The 15,062-nt window shown below is 43.6% G+C and overlaps 2 protein-coding genes across 6 annotated transcripts in view; one reads left to right on the top strand and one right to left on the bottom strand.

Moving 5' to 3' along the window:
• The window catches only part of LOC139559764 (zinc finger protein 385A-like), a 102,483-nt gene that overhangs the window by 14,446 nt on the left and 72,975 nt on the right, over positions 1–15,062 (top strand). The window lies entirely within an intron of this gene.
• LOC139559743 (putative nuclease HARBI1) lies at positions 8,292–13,448 on the bottom strand. 3 transcript variants are annotated; one of them, XM_071376063.1, is made up of 8 exons: positions 12,439–13,448; positions 12,118–12,348; positions 11,989–12,030; positions 11,747–11,920; positions 9,552–11,667; positions 9,367–9,482; positions 9,159–9,270; positions 8,292–9,064 (listed from the first exon to the last, which is right to left on the bottom strand). In XM_071376063.1, exons 5-8 carry the CDS (start codon positions 9,751–9,753, stop codon positions 8,694–8,696), a joined length of 801 nt encoding a protein of 266 aa, XP_071232164.1. In that variant the 5' UTR covers positions 9,754–11,667; positions 11,747–11,920; positions 11,989–12,030; positions 12,118–12,348; positions 12,439–13,448; the 3' UTR covers positions 8,292–8,693. The 3 variants fall into 3 exon arrangements, with proteins under 3 accessions (XP_071232164.1, XP_071232145.1, XP_071232155.1); XM_071376044.1 differs by having other exon boundaries at positions 11,747–12,348; positions 12,439–12,615; positions 12,703–13,448; XM_071376054.1 differs by having other exon boundaries at positions 9,552–11,533; positions 11,632–11,667; positions 11,747–12,348.

Genomic DNA, 15,062 nt, shown 5'->3' on the forward strand with positions numbered 1-15,062 from the left:
CCACGTCAGAAAGATAAAGACATATCGTCTGACATATGATCTAAATGACATGGTATGGTATATGGTATGTAGGGTGAATGATATATGTCTGTATAATTTCCCACTGTAAGGAGAGACCAAAAGCCAGCACTCTGAAATAGTCGTCCGTGGTTACAGAAATTATGTTGAAAATGAGAGAAGAAAATCTAGAGAGAGTGGGAGAGAGAGAGAGAGCGAGAGCGAGAGTGACAGAGTGAGGGAGAGAGAGAGAGACAGCAAGAGAGAGAGAGAGAGAGAAGAAAAGAGAGAGGGGGTGAGAGAGAGAAAGAGCGAGAGCAAGAGAGAGTGAGAGAAAGAAAGAAAGAAAGAAAGAAAGAAAGAAAGAAAGAAAGAAAGAAAGAAAGAAAGAAAGAAAGAAAGAAAGAAAGAAAGAAAGAAAGAAAGAAAGAAAGAAAGATAGTGGTTGTGATGCCTGACTGTCAGTGTATATGTCCTCACCAAATGAAGAAGATGATAACCTCAAATCAACATGTCAGCTCTCAGTGCTGTAAAGTACTTAAGTAAAAATAATTTAAAGTACTACTTAAGTAGTTTTTGGGGGTATCTGTAATTTACTATTAATATTCTTGACAACTTTTACTTTTACTTCACTACATTCCTAAAGAAAATAATGTACTTTTTACTCCATACATTTTCCCTGACACCCAAAAGTACTTGTTACATTTTGAATGTATAGCAGGACAGGAAAATAGTCTAATTCACACACACTTATCAAGAGAACATCCCTGGTCATCCCTACTACCTCGGATCTGGCGGACTCACTAAACACATGCTTAGTTTGTGTCACGTTCTGACCATAGTTCTTTTGTGTTTTCCTTGTTTTAGTGTTGGTCAGGACGTGAGCTGGGTGGGCATTCTATGTTGTGTGTCTAGTTTGTCCGTTTCTATGTATGGCCTGATATGGTTCTCAATCAGAGGCAGGTGTTAGTCATTGTCTCTGATTGGGAACCACATTTAGGTAGCTTGTTTTGTGTTGGGGTTTGTGGGTGGTTGTCTTCTGTCTTTGTGTTCTCTGCACCAGATAGGACTGTTTTGGTTTTGCCACGTTTGTTATTTTGTATTGTATAGTGTTCACGTTTATCGTCTTTTTATTAAACATGTTGAACACGAACTACGCTGCGTCTTGGTCCGATCCCTGCTACACTCCCAAGGCTGCCATTACAGTTTGTAAATTATGTCTGAGAGTTGGCGCGTGCCACTGGCTATACGTAAATAAATACAAACTAGAAAATGTGGCCATCTGGTTTGCTTAAAAGGAATTTGAAATGATTTATTTACCTTTGATACTTAAATATATTTTAGCTATTCCATTTACTTCTGATACTTAATTAAGTATATTTACAACCAAATACTTTTAGATTTTTACTCAAGTAGTATTTTACTGGGTGACTTTCACTTTTACTTGAGCCATTTTTATTTTTGCTGAAGTATGGCAATTGGGTACTTTCTTCCACCACTGTCAGCTATCAGTTTGACCCTACAAATGTAGGTTACATGTTACATGTACATTCGTCATCTCTCACGTGATTTATCATCTTCTTTTCTCTCTTCCTCCATTCGCCATGCTCTCCCTTTCTTTTTCTCTATTCTGTCTCTCTCTCTCTGTGTGTGTGTGTGTGTGTGTGTGGTATGCTTAGTGAACAGTGGTTCTCTGTCACTGTACAGGCCCACACAGTGTCCTCCCACTGAATGTCTGTCAGTCAGCACCTCCTCTGTTTCTTCAACTCTTATGTGCTACATCAGCACTGTCCTCTATCTGTGTCTATTCTGTCCATCAACCACAGCTTCCCCCCTCCTCTCTGTCTCTCCATCCACCATCAGCCTCCCACCTCTCCTTCTAGCTAAGAAAGGAAAAATCTGTGCATTTCATTCGATTCTTTCTCTCTCTTTGTCTTTCTGTCTTCTAAGTTACCTCCATCGCTCACCACTGTTGAGTGGGAACATCCTAACATGTCTTCAGCACTGGATCATAATGCTAGCTCATCTCTTCTGGTGCAGGGGGAGTGGTAAATGTAGTTTAGTAACCCTTGCTCGATTTTCATTATGAATATTTTAGACTGGAGAGTTTGAGGTCTTTATTTATTTAGAGATAGGCCACTATTTCTCCTGGTCTGACGTTGGGATGTGCTGAGCTTGATAAAAAAATATGATGGCCTCCGTCACTGTATAGAATACGAAACTAATGTGTGTGTGTCAAACTCACTACACACACTCCAGCCGTCCAATGGTAAAAGTGGTCCATAAACAACATCATGACCTTTAAATATAGGCAATGCAGAGATGGATAAAACGTAATGACATTTAAGATGTATTTGACAGACTCACATGTGTCTGGTCCAGGCCAGTGCTCTGTTAACTGTCACAAAGAAACCATCAGGCTGACAGATGCTTTCAGGTCAGATAAGGTCAAACTGCCAGGGATGCCTTAAAATGTTTAAAGCTGCAATATGTAACTTTTTGGGCAACATGACCAAATTCAGAAATGTGAGTTATAGATCTGTCATTCTAATTGAAAGCAAGTCTAAGAAGCGGCAGATCTGTTCTATGTGCGCTATTCCCATGCTTCCCGTTCTTAAGTTTAGTTTTTGCATCATTGTACATCAGCTTCAAACAGCTAAAAATACAAAATGTTTGTTTATTGAAAATATTTTTCACAGCGGTTTAGATGGTACAATGCTTCTCTACACTATACATAGCTTGTTTTGTCACATAAACTGAAATTAGGCAAACTATTCCAAATTTAGCAACCAGGAAATGGTGGAGCAATTTCTGCATATTGCACCTTTAAAGACATTTTTTAAAAGAAAGATTAAGAACACTCTGACATCTTACAACTCCGACAACAGAATCAGACAATCTCTCATTCTTATTCTAGGCTTCACTTTTAACCAGAAGGCAGATAAAATAGACTAGAGTATACTATAGTTTGCCAGGATTTAATTGCTGTAAACTGCATTGCGCTACCAATGCACTATTTACTACTACTGTACTAATACCTTATTCACAGTCACACAAACCAGATATTTGAATCTAAAGCACTACTCCTACTGTAGGCTTTAAATAGGCCTGGAAATACCCTTCGTCTTAATCCAGTGACCCTAGACTACCTGACTCTGATCCTGCCTGGCTATCGTGTGTTGCACAGGCACAACCCCCCCCCCCCCCCCCCACAGAAAAAAGGTTAAACCCATAGACATAGAATAACTGGAATGTAAACGAGACATTGAACGCTGAACTTGCTGGTTTACTCTTATGGGTACACTCAATATGGCTGCCGGTCTAGAAAGTAGTGGTAGTAATTATATTTATATGGTAAAACCAGCTCTTTTCTCCATAGCATACTTCGCCCTGTAATTAAATGGTTGAGTCTATTTCAAAAGTTGGTGTTACAGACATGTTGTTGTGAACGTATATGGCAGTACTATATGGTTTATTTGTGTGAGGATTTAGATTTCAATAATGGTTTTGATGACTTGTCCGCATCCCATTGTTAAAGGCTAGGTAGCACCTGTCTGTTGTACGTCATGTTTTTATTGGCTGTGTGTGTGTGTGTGTGTGTGCGTGTGTGTGTGTGTGTGTGTGTGTGTGTGTGTGTGTGTGTGTGTGTGTGTGTGTGTGTGTGTGTGTGTGTGTGTGTGTGTGTGTGTGTGTGTGTGTGTGTGTGTGTGTGTGTGTGTGTGTGTGTGTGTGTGTGTGTGTGTGTGTGTGTGTGTGTGTGTGTGTGTGTGTGTGTGTGTGTGTTTGATTGCATGTCCATACAATTGCATATTTGCGAGCTGGCCTGTCCACCTGTGTACATGTCATGATCAGGTTTCCATAGGTCATTAAAGTCTTATGTTGTCTGATGGTTCCCAGGCAGGTGTGTATCTTCAGTAAAAGATGGACAAATAAAACAGACCAACAGACGGGACTCTATGGTATTGTCAGGCTGGGCGTTGTACAGCCCTTTATATTCCACACCACTCTCCTTCTATGAGCGGTTTCATATTGTGTTCTCTGCCTGGGTCTGTATGTCCGATGTAAACAGAACGTAATATTAGACAAAGCTAGCCGCTCCATTCACTCTGTACAATCTCTTCCACTGAGGAACTGAGGCCTGAGACACAGAGGCACAGTAAAGCTAGCAGCACTTCAATAAGACACTATATGAAAATAACCCAACAGGATGTATGTATGCTGCTAATGTTACCGATGTACCACATAAGAGAAGCAGTTTGTTACATGAAAGACTTCACACACACACACACACACACACACACACACACACACACACACACACACACACACACACACACACACACACACACACACACACACACACACACACACACACACACACACACACACACACACACACACACACACACACACACACACACACACACACACACACACACACACACACACACACACACACACGACTGACCGGGATGGTTTTGGGTTGACCTACTCCTTTCCTCTGTAACGCGTGACTCATGTGTTCCTGTCACCTCGACTCAGTAGCTGTGACCTGGGCTAAGCCCAATCAGGAGCAGAGCACTACACCCTGACAACACAACACACTGCAGTCACTGCTGGACTGGTCAACACTGACACTGACCCATGATGACACAATGAGAAAGTTGGACATACACAGGAAACACCACATTTACGCAAGGACTGATACACACAAAACAAACAGAATTTCAGTTTCGACTCAACATGACCAGATGTTGAAATATAGCACATTTTACTGTACTGTATGTAACTGGACAATTATGAAGGACAGCATTCTCTCATTCTCTCTCTCTCTCTCTCTCTCTCTCTCTCTCTCTCTCTCTCTCTCTCTCTCTCTCTCTCTCTCTCTCTCTCTCTCTCTCTCTCTCTCTCTCTCTCTCTCTCTCTCTCTCTCTCTCTCTCTCTCTCTCTCTCTCTCTCTCTCTCTCTCTCTCTTTCTTTCTAGCTGTTTCTGAGCTACATGGCTATACCAGCATGATGCAGTGATTGACTTGGACAACATTATCTCTCTCTCTTTAGCTGTCTGTGAGCTCAGCTGCATGGCTATCAGTGGAGGCTGCTGAGGGGAGGACTGCTTATAATAATGGCTGAAATGGAGTCGTGGAATAGTATCAACCACATGGAAACCACGTGTTTGTTGTGGTTGATACCATTCCATTGATTCCATTCCAGCCATTATTATGAGTCGTCCTCCCCTCAGCAGCCTCCACTGATGGCTATAGCTACCAGCAGATGGTAAATCGTCTGTCCATTAAGCAGCAGGTTAACATGCGGCTGTACCTCCCGTGGTCACCTTGGGCTCACCTCAAAATACGCAGTCTGTCCCCCTCCCCCACCAACACAGATCCCTCTCATTCCATTTCATCTACCCCCCCACCCTCCCCCCCTTTCTGTCCTCCCCTCGTTCTACTCCCTCTGTCCCAATGCTATTATCCTCTCTCTTTCTTTTCCCCTTCATCTCTCATTGCCTTACTCCCCCAATCTGTGAGTTTACCATCTCCTACTCCCCATCCCACACTATCCCATCCCTAACTCTCAATCTTATTCAGATGTGATTGTCTGCTTGGCCTGTGAATAGTGAAGGGCAGTACACATGTTTTCAGACTTTTTTTTATTTGATTCATTTTTCTGAGACTCCGCCACCTCTATGGGGATGGAGAGTAGGCAACAGAGAGGGAGTGACAGAGAAAATGAAATGCCAAGAAGGATGATTTAAGGAAGAGGGTAACCCAATCCACATAGTGCCCTGTCTAAACAGCCCTGTCTGTAACCTTGCATCGCTCCGCTTATCAAACACATACCTCCTGATTCGCTGTCATAAACATGCTGCTGTCCTTTGGTGGCAGGTCGTTCAATGTTATGCCACCAAGATATTAGGACTATAGAAACAACCTCTTTTAAATCAAAAATAAACAAAAAACGCTTCTTTGTTTCTCTTTGTTCATCTCTGTCTTATCTTAGCCTCTTAATCCGTTCTGGTGTGTTGTGGTTTTATCTTTTATTATTATTATTAATATTATTATTATTTTTCAGCGTTTATTTGACCTCTGCTAAGGTTTCACTCTTAGCTACTTTATTGAGGAAAAATGTATTTACTATGACTGTGATATGTGGTTGTCAGTTAAATGACTAAATATGCTTGTCCTGCTACTACCTAAAACAACACATTTCACAAACCTTTTGTTGATATTGTGTGTTGTGTTTACATTGTTCATTCTATTGTGACAGGTGTCCTTGGGTTTGGTTAAGGTGCTCTGTAAATAAGACTGACAGTCAGTCATCATTATTATCATTGTCTGTCTCAGCTGGGTAAATTAAAGGTGCTCACTCACTGAAACACCACCATCATCATCATCATCATCACAATGCCCTCTGTAGCCTAACATCACATCTCAGCAGCCAATTTGTCACTGTGTGTGTACGTGTGTTTGGGTGTGTGTGCGTGCATGAGTGATTGATTGTGCACGTGAGTGCATGTGCGTGTGGGAGACAGAAAGAGACAGGTTAGATGTGTGGATACGAGTACTTTGTACATGTGTAGTGTACTGTAGTGTATGTGTGTGTATGTATGTATGTATGTCTAAAAAGCAGTTGCAATTTCTGTAGAAGTAGGATGTTGTGTGGGAGAATGTCAACGTTTAATTCATGAACCCTTTGACACGTACGAGCACACGTGTGTGTGATCGTTCTACAGTGGTCCCTGCAGTGGAAGCTTAAACCTGTGTGATTAGAACACTTCTAGTTACGATTGACGCAACAGACAGCGTTCGAGCTGTCTACACTGTTTTGTCACAGAAACATTTAGCACAAACACAGTCTTTACAACGTTATGTCCTGAATGTGAGCAGTTCATGTTTGGATGCAGATGTTCAGACATTCACAGAAGTAGCAACCGCATAAAACAATTCTCATCCAAATCTAAAAATGTAGACTACATTAGTCCTAGCACTAACTGAGGAATGAGTGAGCTAACACAAGCAGTCATATTTAGTTAACTCTCGGCTGACAGAAACCATAATATGAATTAGCTAATAGCAATTACTATTTACAATTTAACACATGAGGGGTGAGCTCACCAGTGAACTAAATTATTTAGTAAAACTCTTTCTAAATGTCAAAAGTAATCCGACGGTGGGTAGAGTTTGTGCCGCCGCCATGTTTGTTTATCCGCGTCAACCAAAGACGGGGTGACAAGATGAGTTGGGTCTGTTGAATTCAAAGGGGGTGTGTCGTCTACCATCATTTACTTTCCATCATTCACTTCTGTTAGTTTACTCAAAGATGAGTGAACCATGCCTTCACCTCGTTTGCTATAACATCTACCCTTTTCCTAACCTTAACTTTATTCTCTTAACCTCCTATGTTAATTAGCCTAACCTGCTGTGTTAGTTCTCCTAACCTACCACGTTAATTCACCTAACCTGCCACGTTAATTGTTCTAACCTGCTATGTAAACAAACCATCTGTGGGGACAAATCATCAGTATCACCACACAGGCACCCAATCACATCACCCCTGACACTCACCTGGGGCCTGTTGCACAAAACTAGGATAAGGGATTAAGCCAGGATATCTTGGTGATCCTGGCTCAATTGATCCGTAATCCGGTTGCACTAAAGATGGATAGGGGGCAGGAGGATATGTTATGGTATAAATTACCATGGAGATTTATTCTGTGGAGCTAGCCTGCTCCAGACCAGGCTAAATTCCAGGATCTATTTAATCTCATCCCTAATGTCAGTCAGCAGTCACCACAAATGGAAACCAATAGTTATTTCACTGCTCACTATACATTGTTATCACATATAACTAGACCCACTGTTATTATTTAAACGTTTGTGATCATTAATTTCAATGATTTTGGATAAAAAATGATTTTTAGATGATGTTGCTATCATTAGATAATTTACAGTTTCCCATAGACTATAAGGCTATATATAAAATGATAGAATATTAGGGCCACAGAGGGGAAAAAAACACAAGTCATAATATTGTAACCAGTTGTTTTAAAGGAGGACAGTTGTTAAAATGACAGATGTGGGGCATTTCGTGAAATTGTACTTCAGTATGGTTTCATAAACAAAGACATGCTGATGTGCCAGAATATTAAGTATCACATTGTCATAAGTATCAAAACTGTAAAAACAATATGTAGCTTTTCTGCAGAAAGAACCAGCCTCATAAATTTATGACTTTATCCTTTTTCTTCAGTGTGGCCCTAGTACTCTGTCATATAAACAAATACACATTCCATATGAATATAAAAACACAATGTGTAACATTATGTTCCTTTATTGAATAAGGACAAAACAAAGCAGGTAAACCATCAGCTCCTTTCGAAACTGAAGTCACAGTGACTCTACAAGATGGAAAGCACAGAATCCAAGCATATTATACAAAATGATACATACACATTCAAAGGTCTGTATATAACACACCCTGCATGTCTGCACACTAAAATAAATGCAGGACAAATCCATACACATCAACTGAACAGACAAATGAATGGATGCAGTAGCCTCCCTGCAGCCTTGTATTACACACAGTATACCGCACAAACATCATAAGAGGCCAAATTCGTCAAAAAACGAACCCAAAAAAACCCAAATTCCTCTGCCACCGCAGGACATATTTAACCAAAATTGAAAGCACACATACTAACTAAAATAATTCAACACATATTGGTCCCTCAGCAGCCGACCACTGTCGTCATCAGGGAAGATTGCCGGATTGTCCCAGTCCATGGCTGGTGGCACTCTGGGGGCCCTCTCCTTCCTCAGGCAGGCCACATTGTGGAGGACAGCACAAGTCACAGTAATATCACATGCCCTAACAGGGCTGACCCTTAATTTGTGAAGGCAGTGAAAGCGTGCCTTCAGGAGGCCAAAGGTCATTTCAACTCTGGCCCTGGTCCTGGCATGGGCATGGTTGTAGGCCTGCTGTGCTTCCTGGGGGTCTGTGAAAGGTGTCAGGAGAAAAGGCTGGCAGCCATACCCCCTGTCTCCCAGCAACACACCAGAGAATTCACCTGTCAACACAAAATCTCATCATTACTACCTCATAAACACAGTGATATTCTTGACACAGCCATGATGGTTATAAATAGGGGTTGTGTGGCTTACCTTGTGATAGGCACTGATAGATTTCAGAGGCCCGAAAGATTCTGGAGTCATGGACTGAGCCAGGCCATTTTGCCACAACATTGCTGATCACACAGTCAGCATTGCAGACCATCTGAAATCATAAGATGAGGAATATTACACCAATCAATGCACATCACTGGCAATGCAGAGTGTTCGTCAATGGACAATATCAAAAAGTTATGTTCACCTGAACATTAATGCTGTGAAAGGATTTCCTATTCACAAAATCGGCCTCATGGGCACCTGAGGGGGCTTTTATCCTTATGTGTGTGCAGTCCACTGCACCAATGACATTGGGGAAACCTGTCACACAAAGTAATGAGTATCCTACTATGTGTTAACAGTTGTCCTGTAATTTGTAGATCCTCTTACCTGCAATCCTATAGAACTCCTCTTTGATGTCACAGAGTCTTCTGTGGCCAGGGAAGGAGATGAAGACATCTGCTAATGCTTTGATAGCCAGACACACACTCCTTATTGTGCGGCAAATTGTGGCCTTGTTCAGCTGTTCTGCATCCCCCACTGAGTACAGGAAGGCTCCACTAGCAAAAAAGCGCAAGGCCACACAAACCATTTGCTCCACACTCAGTGCATGGCTCCGTGCAGTGCGGTGCTTAATCCTGGGACCCAGTAGTCTGCATAGATACCTGATGCCATCTGCAGAAAACCTGTATCTTTCATATAGATCATGGGTGTCAAACTCTGGCCCGCGGGCCAGATTTGGCCCGCGGGGTAATTATATTTGGCCCGCGAGACAATACCAAATTACTACTAGAGCTGGCCCGCCGGTATTATACAGCGCATTCACCGCTAATACTACGAATCCCATAATGCTCTGCTGTTGTTTTCGCGCGCCAATCAGGACAGGACCCAGAAACGCCCTCTCCTCTGTGACAGTAGTCATAGCAACATAGACGCTACAACTGTCAGCGCGCTATCCCTTCCCAAAAATGGCGAAAAGAAAGGCAGAAAACAGGAGCTTTCTGGACAAGTGGGAGGCAGAATATCTTTCTCTGTGACATCTCGAGCCATCTCGATGCGCTGAACCTGCAGCTTCAGGGGCGGGGGCGCATCATCACAGACATGTACGCTGCAGTGAGGGCCTTTAAAACTAAACTGTGCCTGTGGGAGAATCAGATGCTGCAAGGAAACCATTGCCATTTTCCCTGCTGCCAAACCATAAAAGCGCAGATCTCTACCGCCGTGTTCCCATGCGCACAGTTTGCTGAAAAACTCAGTGTTCTCGCCGCTGAGTTTAGCCGGCGATTTGCCGACTTCGATGTCCAGAAATGTAGGTTTGAACTGCTTAGTAATCCCTTCGCAGTTGATGTGGAAAATGCACCAACCAACATCCAAATGGAGCTGATTGAACTCCAGTGCAACGACACGCTGAAGTCAAAGTATGATGCTGTGGGCGCCGCACAGTTTCCACGGTTCATCCCTGACACAATGCCTCAGCTCCGCACCCAAGCTGCTCAGATGCTCTCCATGTTCGGCAGCACTTATCTATGCGAGCAACTTTTCTCCTCGATGAAGATGACCAAAACAACTCACAGGAGACGTCTGACTGATGAACACCTTCGCTCGATACTGAGGATTTCTTCAGCTCAGAGCCTGAGCCCAGACATTGATGAACTAGCATCCAAGAAGAGATGCCAGGTATCTGGCTTGGGCACATCAGATTAGATCAGTGTGCAGTAATTAATGTTTTCTTTGTGCACTTTTTCTTGCTACAAGGCATGGGCTTGAATGGTTGATTGATTTATTATCATTTTATTTGTAAAATTATTAGCCAGTGGAAAAAGTTTATTTTGGTATTTAAATCAGAAGGCTGCAAATAGAAAAGAGGCATACAATTTTTATTTAAATTTTATTTATTTAATAAATGAATGCCATTGATGTGTTTTTTCATTTGAAATTCGATTTTGCATGTCTCCACTATTAAATTATATATTGTATGGTAATAAGCGATGCTTGTTCCATATTCAATGTTAAAGCAAAACTTGTTTGGGTCCATATTAAAAGGTTCATTTGTTCAATGTTGGCCCGCGACTTTGTTCAGGTTTTACATTTTGGCCCACTGGGTATTTGAGTTTGACACCCCTGATATAGATGGTCATCAGGGAAGGCCAGTGGGTCCAACCGGTCCCTGAAGACCCTTTCTCGCCTGAAGGCTCTCCTCAGCACAAGTGCTTCTTCATCCACCACATCTCGCACGAATGGGCATGCCATTGTCAGAGCAGAAAGGAACACACAATTTTGGGCCTTCATATAGGCTAGTGGCCACACCTGGTGCTGGGGGGGTGGGCAAAAGAGGGCGATGCCTTATAACGATGACTTGGTTGTACTGATTGCTGGGAAAATAAAAAAAACCTTAGAAAGATGCCACCGTCCTGTGTGCTCACAATAAGAGCTCATATGTCATGGCTCACTTGACTTTACGAGAATATACCTAATTTTTATTTTGAGCTGTGTCATCTTCTTGGAGCTGGGGGAGGAAAGAAAAATAATGATTAATACATTTGTGTTACAGTTAGCATACAGTGTACATTGAAGGCATATCTCACCTCCCTCTCAAGTTTTTTTATTTCAAGGTCCAGTTTCCTAATTGTCCTCTTTTTTATTTCGGACTCCAGTGCAAGATTTTCCATCTTTTTCTTCTTGTACTGAATGTCTATGTCTGCCAGTTCTATTTGGCGCCGGAGGTGGTTGCCATACAACTTTCTGATAGCTTGTGAGCTCTGTGAACACAATACAATTAGCGCAGCTGGAATTTGGCAGGATGTGGTGTCCTTTTATTAATACGCACTATGTTGCCAGGCTGGTTTTCCCACTGTATAGCATCTGGGTCCTGTAAAAGAAATTAGATTTTTTGATTTTGATGAGGACTCCTCACCATTGTAGAGTAAATAGTACTTTCACAGTCTTAACATGATACCTCATGCCTTCTGGAATCCAGAGAGATGGTCTCCTCCTCATCATCGTCTCCATCATGTGCTGTTGCTGCTGCACTGGGGCCTTCACTCTATCACATTTAATCGGATTCATATTGAAGCTAGTAGACAAGACATGCCAGGCCTACAGTATGCCTTTGATGGAGTACTCACTGGATCAGCATCGTCTGGTGCTTGTGCTGGTGGCTCTAACAGGAACACAGTGCTGCCAGACACTGCAAGGCAATAGGTAAACCAAAGTCAGACAGTCCAAATTGATTCAATATGAATGTGGTTGTATCCCATGTAGAGATGGAAGGACATACCTTGAATGAAGCGGGTGGCATCTTGGGAGGAACCTATGCTCGTCTCTTTCCCCCCAGGGATCCCCTCTAAGACGGGCCTGCCTTTATTTAGCTCCAAGGCCATGTCCTCTGCTGGGGTAAGGTCAGCCTTTGGTGACCCACCACCCGTGCCTTGTCTGTGGGTATTCTTTTTCACTGCTAAAACAGTACAGACAATGTGTGAGCAGGCACCTTCTGGGTACAATATATGCTTGTGCTTTGTTAAATATTAGTCAGGGACCATACCATTCTGCAGAATGTTCTTGTATTTGATTTTGACCTGCTGCCATGTCCGTTTTGGCCCGTTCATGTTTAATCTACACACACACACACACACACACACACACATTTAATGGAGTCACACTGCAAAAAATTACTTGGTATTTTTGTCTTGTTTTCAGTAAAAATATCAAAAAATTTATCATAGCTTTATACAGTGTGATGGAGTTACTTTACACAATTTCACTCATATCTGCAGTGCATTTCAATTAAAAATTTAACCGTTTCATAATTACAGTACAACTGCATTTTTGGAGATGTGAATTAAATATTTGAATTGTAATTGTGATGTTTCAGCGGAGCGGTGAGTGTGTAATTGTGCACTACTTGCGCATTCAGGCGGTCTGCAATACTTTGCCACGCTTTTTCTCTTTGCTTTATCACTGTGGCGGTGTTGCCTTTCTTCTTAATTATATCTTTTACCTCCTCGTATGCCTCCATGAGGATTTGTGCTTCCGACGGGGAAAAGTACGCGGCTCTAGTTGCCATGGTAAATCAGTTAATCTGTGATCTGTGGCGGGGTCTATTTGAGTGAGCCGTGAGCGCGCACCTATCCAGGATTGGTTTCACCTGGCTTAATGAATCCGTGTCTGCTCATCCTGGCTTGGTCTTTGTGCAACCAATTAAGCCTGGACGCACATGTTTTGGCTTCATTGAGCTCAGCTGAGTCATTTATCCCGGATGTCTTAATTCTACTTTTGTGCAACAGGCCCCTGGAGCCATTCAGTGTTGTTGTTTATGTATGTAGCTAGTGGCCTAAGCTGTAGCATTAGCAATGTGGACATTTTAGGAAATTCAAAGTCTGAGTGTGAAAGTGAGGAATCAGATGCTGACAGTGACAGTGATGAGCTGCTCCCCAGCCTTGTAGACATTGAAAACCCTGAAAGTGAGAACCCCTTGCCAACCGACAAAGTCCCAGGTCCCTCTGAAGATGCTGTTGGTGATGGAGGCAGACCAACAGTGGGTGAAGTACGGAGGGTCTGCGGTAGCTGGAACGGAAAGCAGCCATTTCACCCCTCCTGGCCTTGCTGTTGGTTTTGATGAGTCCCAGTCTGGAGTGCAAAGCCCCTTGCCATTTCCCTCTGAGGCAGAGTGCTTCAAGTGTTTTCTGACAGAGGAGCTGGTGGGAGACATAGTGGAAGAGACCAATCATTATGCCTTGGAGCTACAGGAGAAATGAAAGCCACAGGGAAGGTGGATCACCTGACGGGAGAGAGAAAGATCAAACCAGACCGGGTGCTTGACTATAATCGCAAAATGGGGGCAGTGGATAAGGCGGACATGATTTTAACAGCTTTGTGGCATGCACTCAGAAAACCACCAAGTGGTATAAGAATATATTTTTCCATCTGATCAACACTGCTGTCCTCAATGGCCACATAGTTCACCGCCAGCTAACAAGGGAAATCATTACTGCACAAGTAAAAAAAAAAATGTAACATACAGTTCACATACAAATCAAATACAGTTCCATTATGCAATTATGTTGACAATATCTCACCCACCTCCCCACTACCTCATCCTCCTCTCCACTCCCTCACCCACCTCCCCACTCACTCATCCTCCTCTCCAATCTCTCATCCTCCCCACTCCCTCACCCACCTCCCCACTCCCTCATCCTCCTCTCCACTCCCTCATCCTCCCCACTACCTCATCCTCCTCTCCACTCCCTCATCCTCCCCACTACCTCATCCTCCTCTCCACTCCCTCATCCTCCCCACTACCTCATCCTCCTCTCCACTCCCTCATCCTCCCCACTACCTCATCCTCCTCTCCACTCCCTCATCCTCCCCACTCCCTCACCCACCTCCCCACTCCCTCATCCTCCTCTCCACTCCCTCATCCTCCCCACTACCTCATCCTCCTCTCCACTCCCTCATCCTCCCCACTACCTCATCCTCCTCTCCACTCCCTCATCCTCCCCACTACCTCATCCTCCTCTCCACTCCCTCATCCTCCCCACTACCTCATCCTCCTCTCCACTCCCTCATCCTCCCCACTACCTCATCCTCCTCTCCACTCCCTCATCCGCCCCACTCCCTCATCCTCCTCTCCACTCCCTCATCCTCCCCACTACCTCATCCTCCTCTCCACTCCCTCATCCGCCCCACTCACTCATCCTCCTCTCCACTCCCTCATCCGCCCCAGTCCTTCATCCTCCTCTCCACTCCCTCATCCTCCCCACTACCTCATCCTCCTCTCCACTCCCTCATCCGCCCCACTCACTCATCCTCCTCTCCACTCCCTCATCCGCCCCAGTCCCTCATCCTCCTCTCCACTCCCTCATCCTCCCCACTACCCCATCCTCCTCTCCACTCCCTCATCCT

This window comes from Salvelinus alpinus, chromosome 2, assembly GCF_045679555.1.
Source record: "Salvelinus alpinus chromosome 2, SLU_Salpinus.1, whole genome shotgun sequence".
In the NCBI taxonomy this organism is placed as follows: Eukaryota; Metazoa; Chordata; class Actinopteri; order Salmoniformes; family Salmonidae; genus Salvelinus; species Salvelinus alpinus.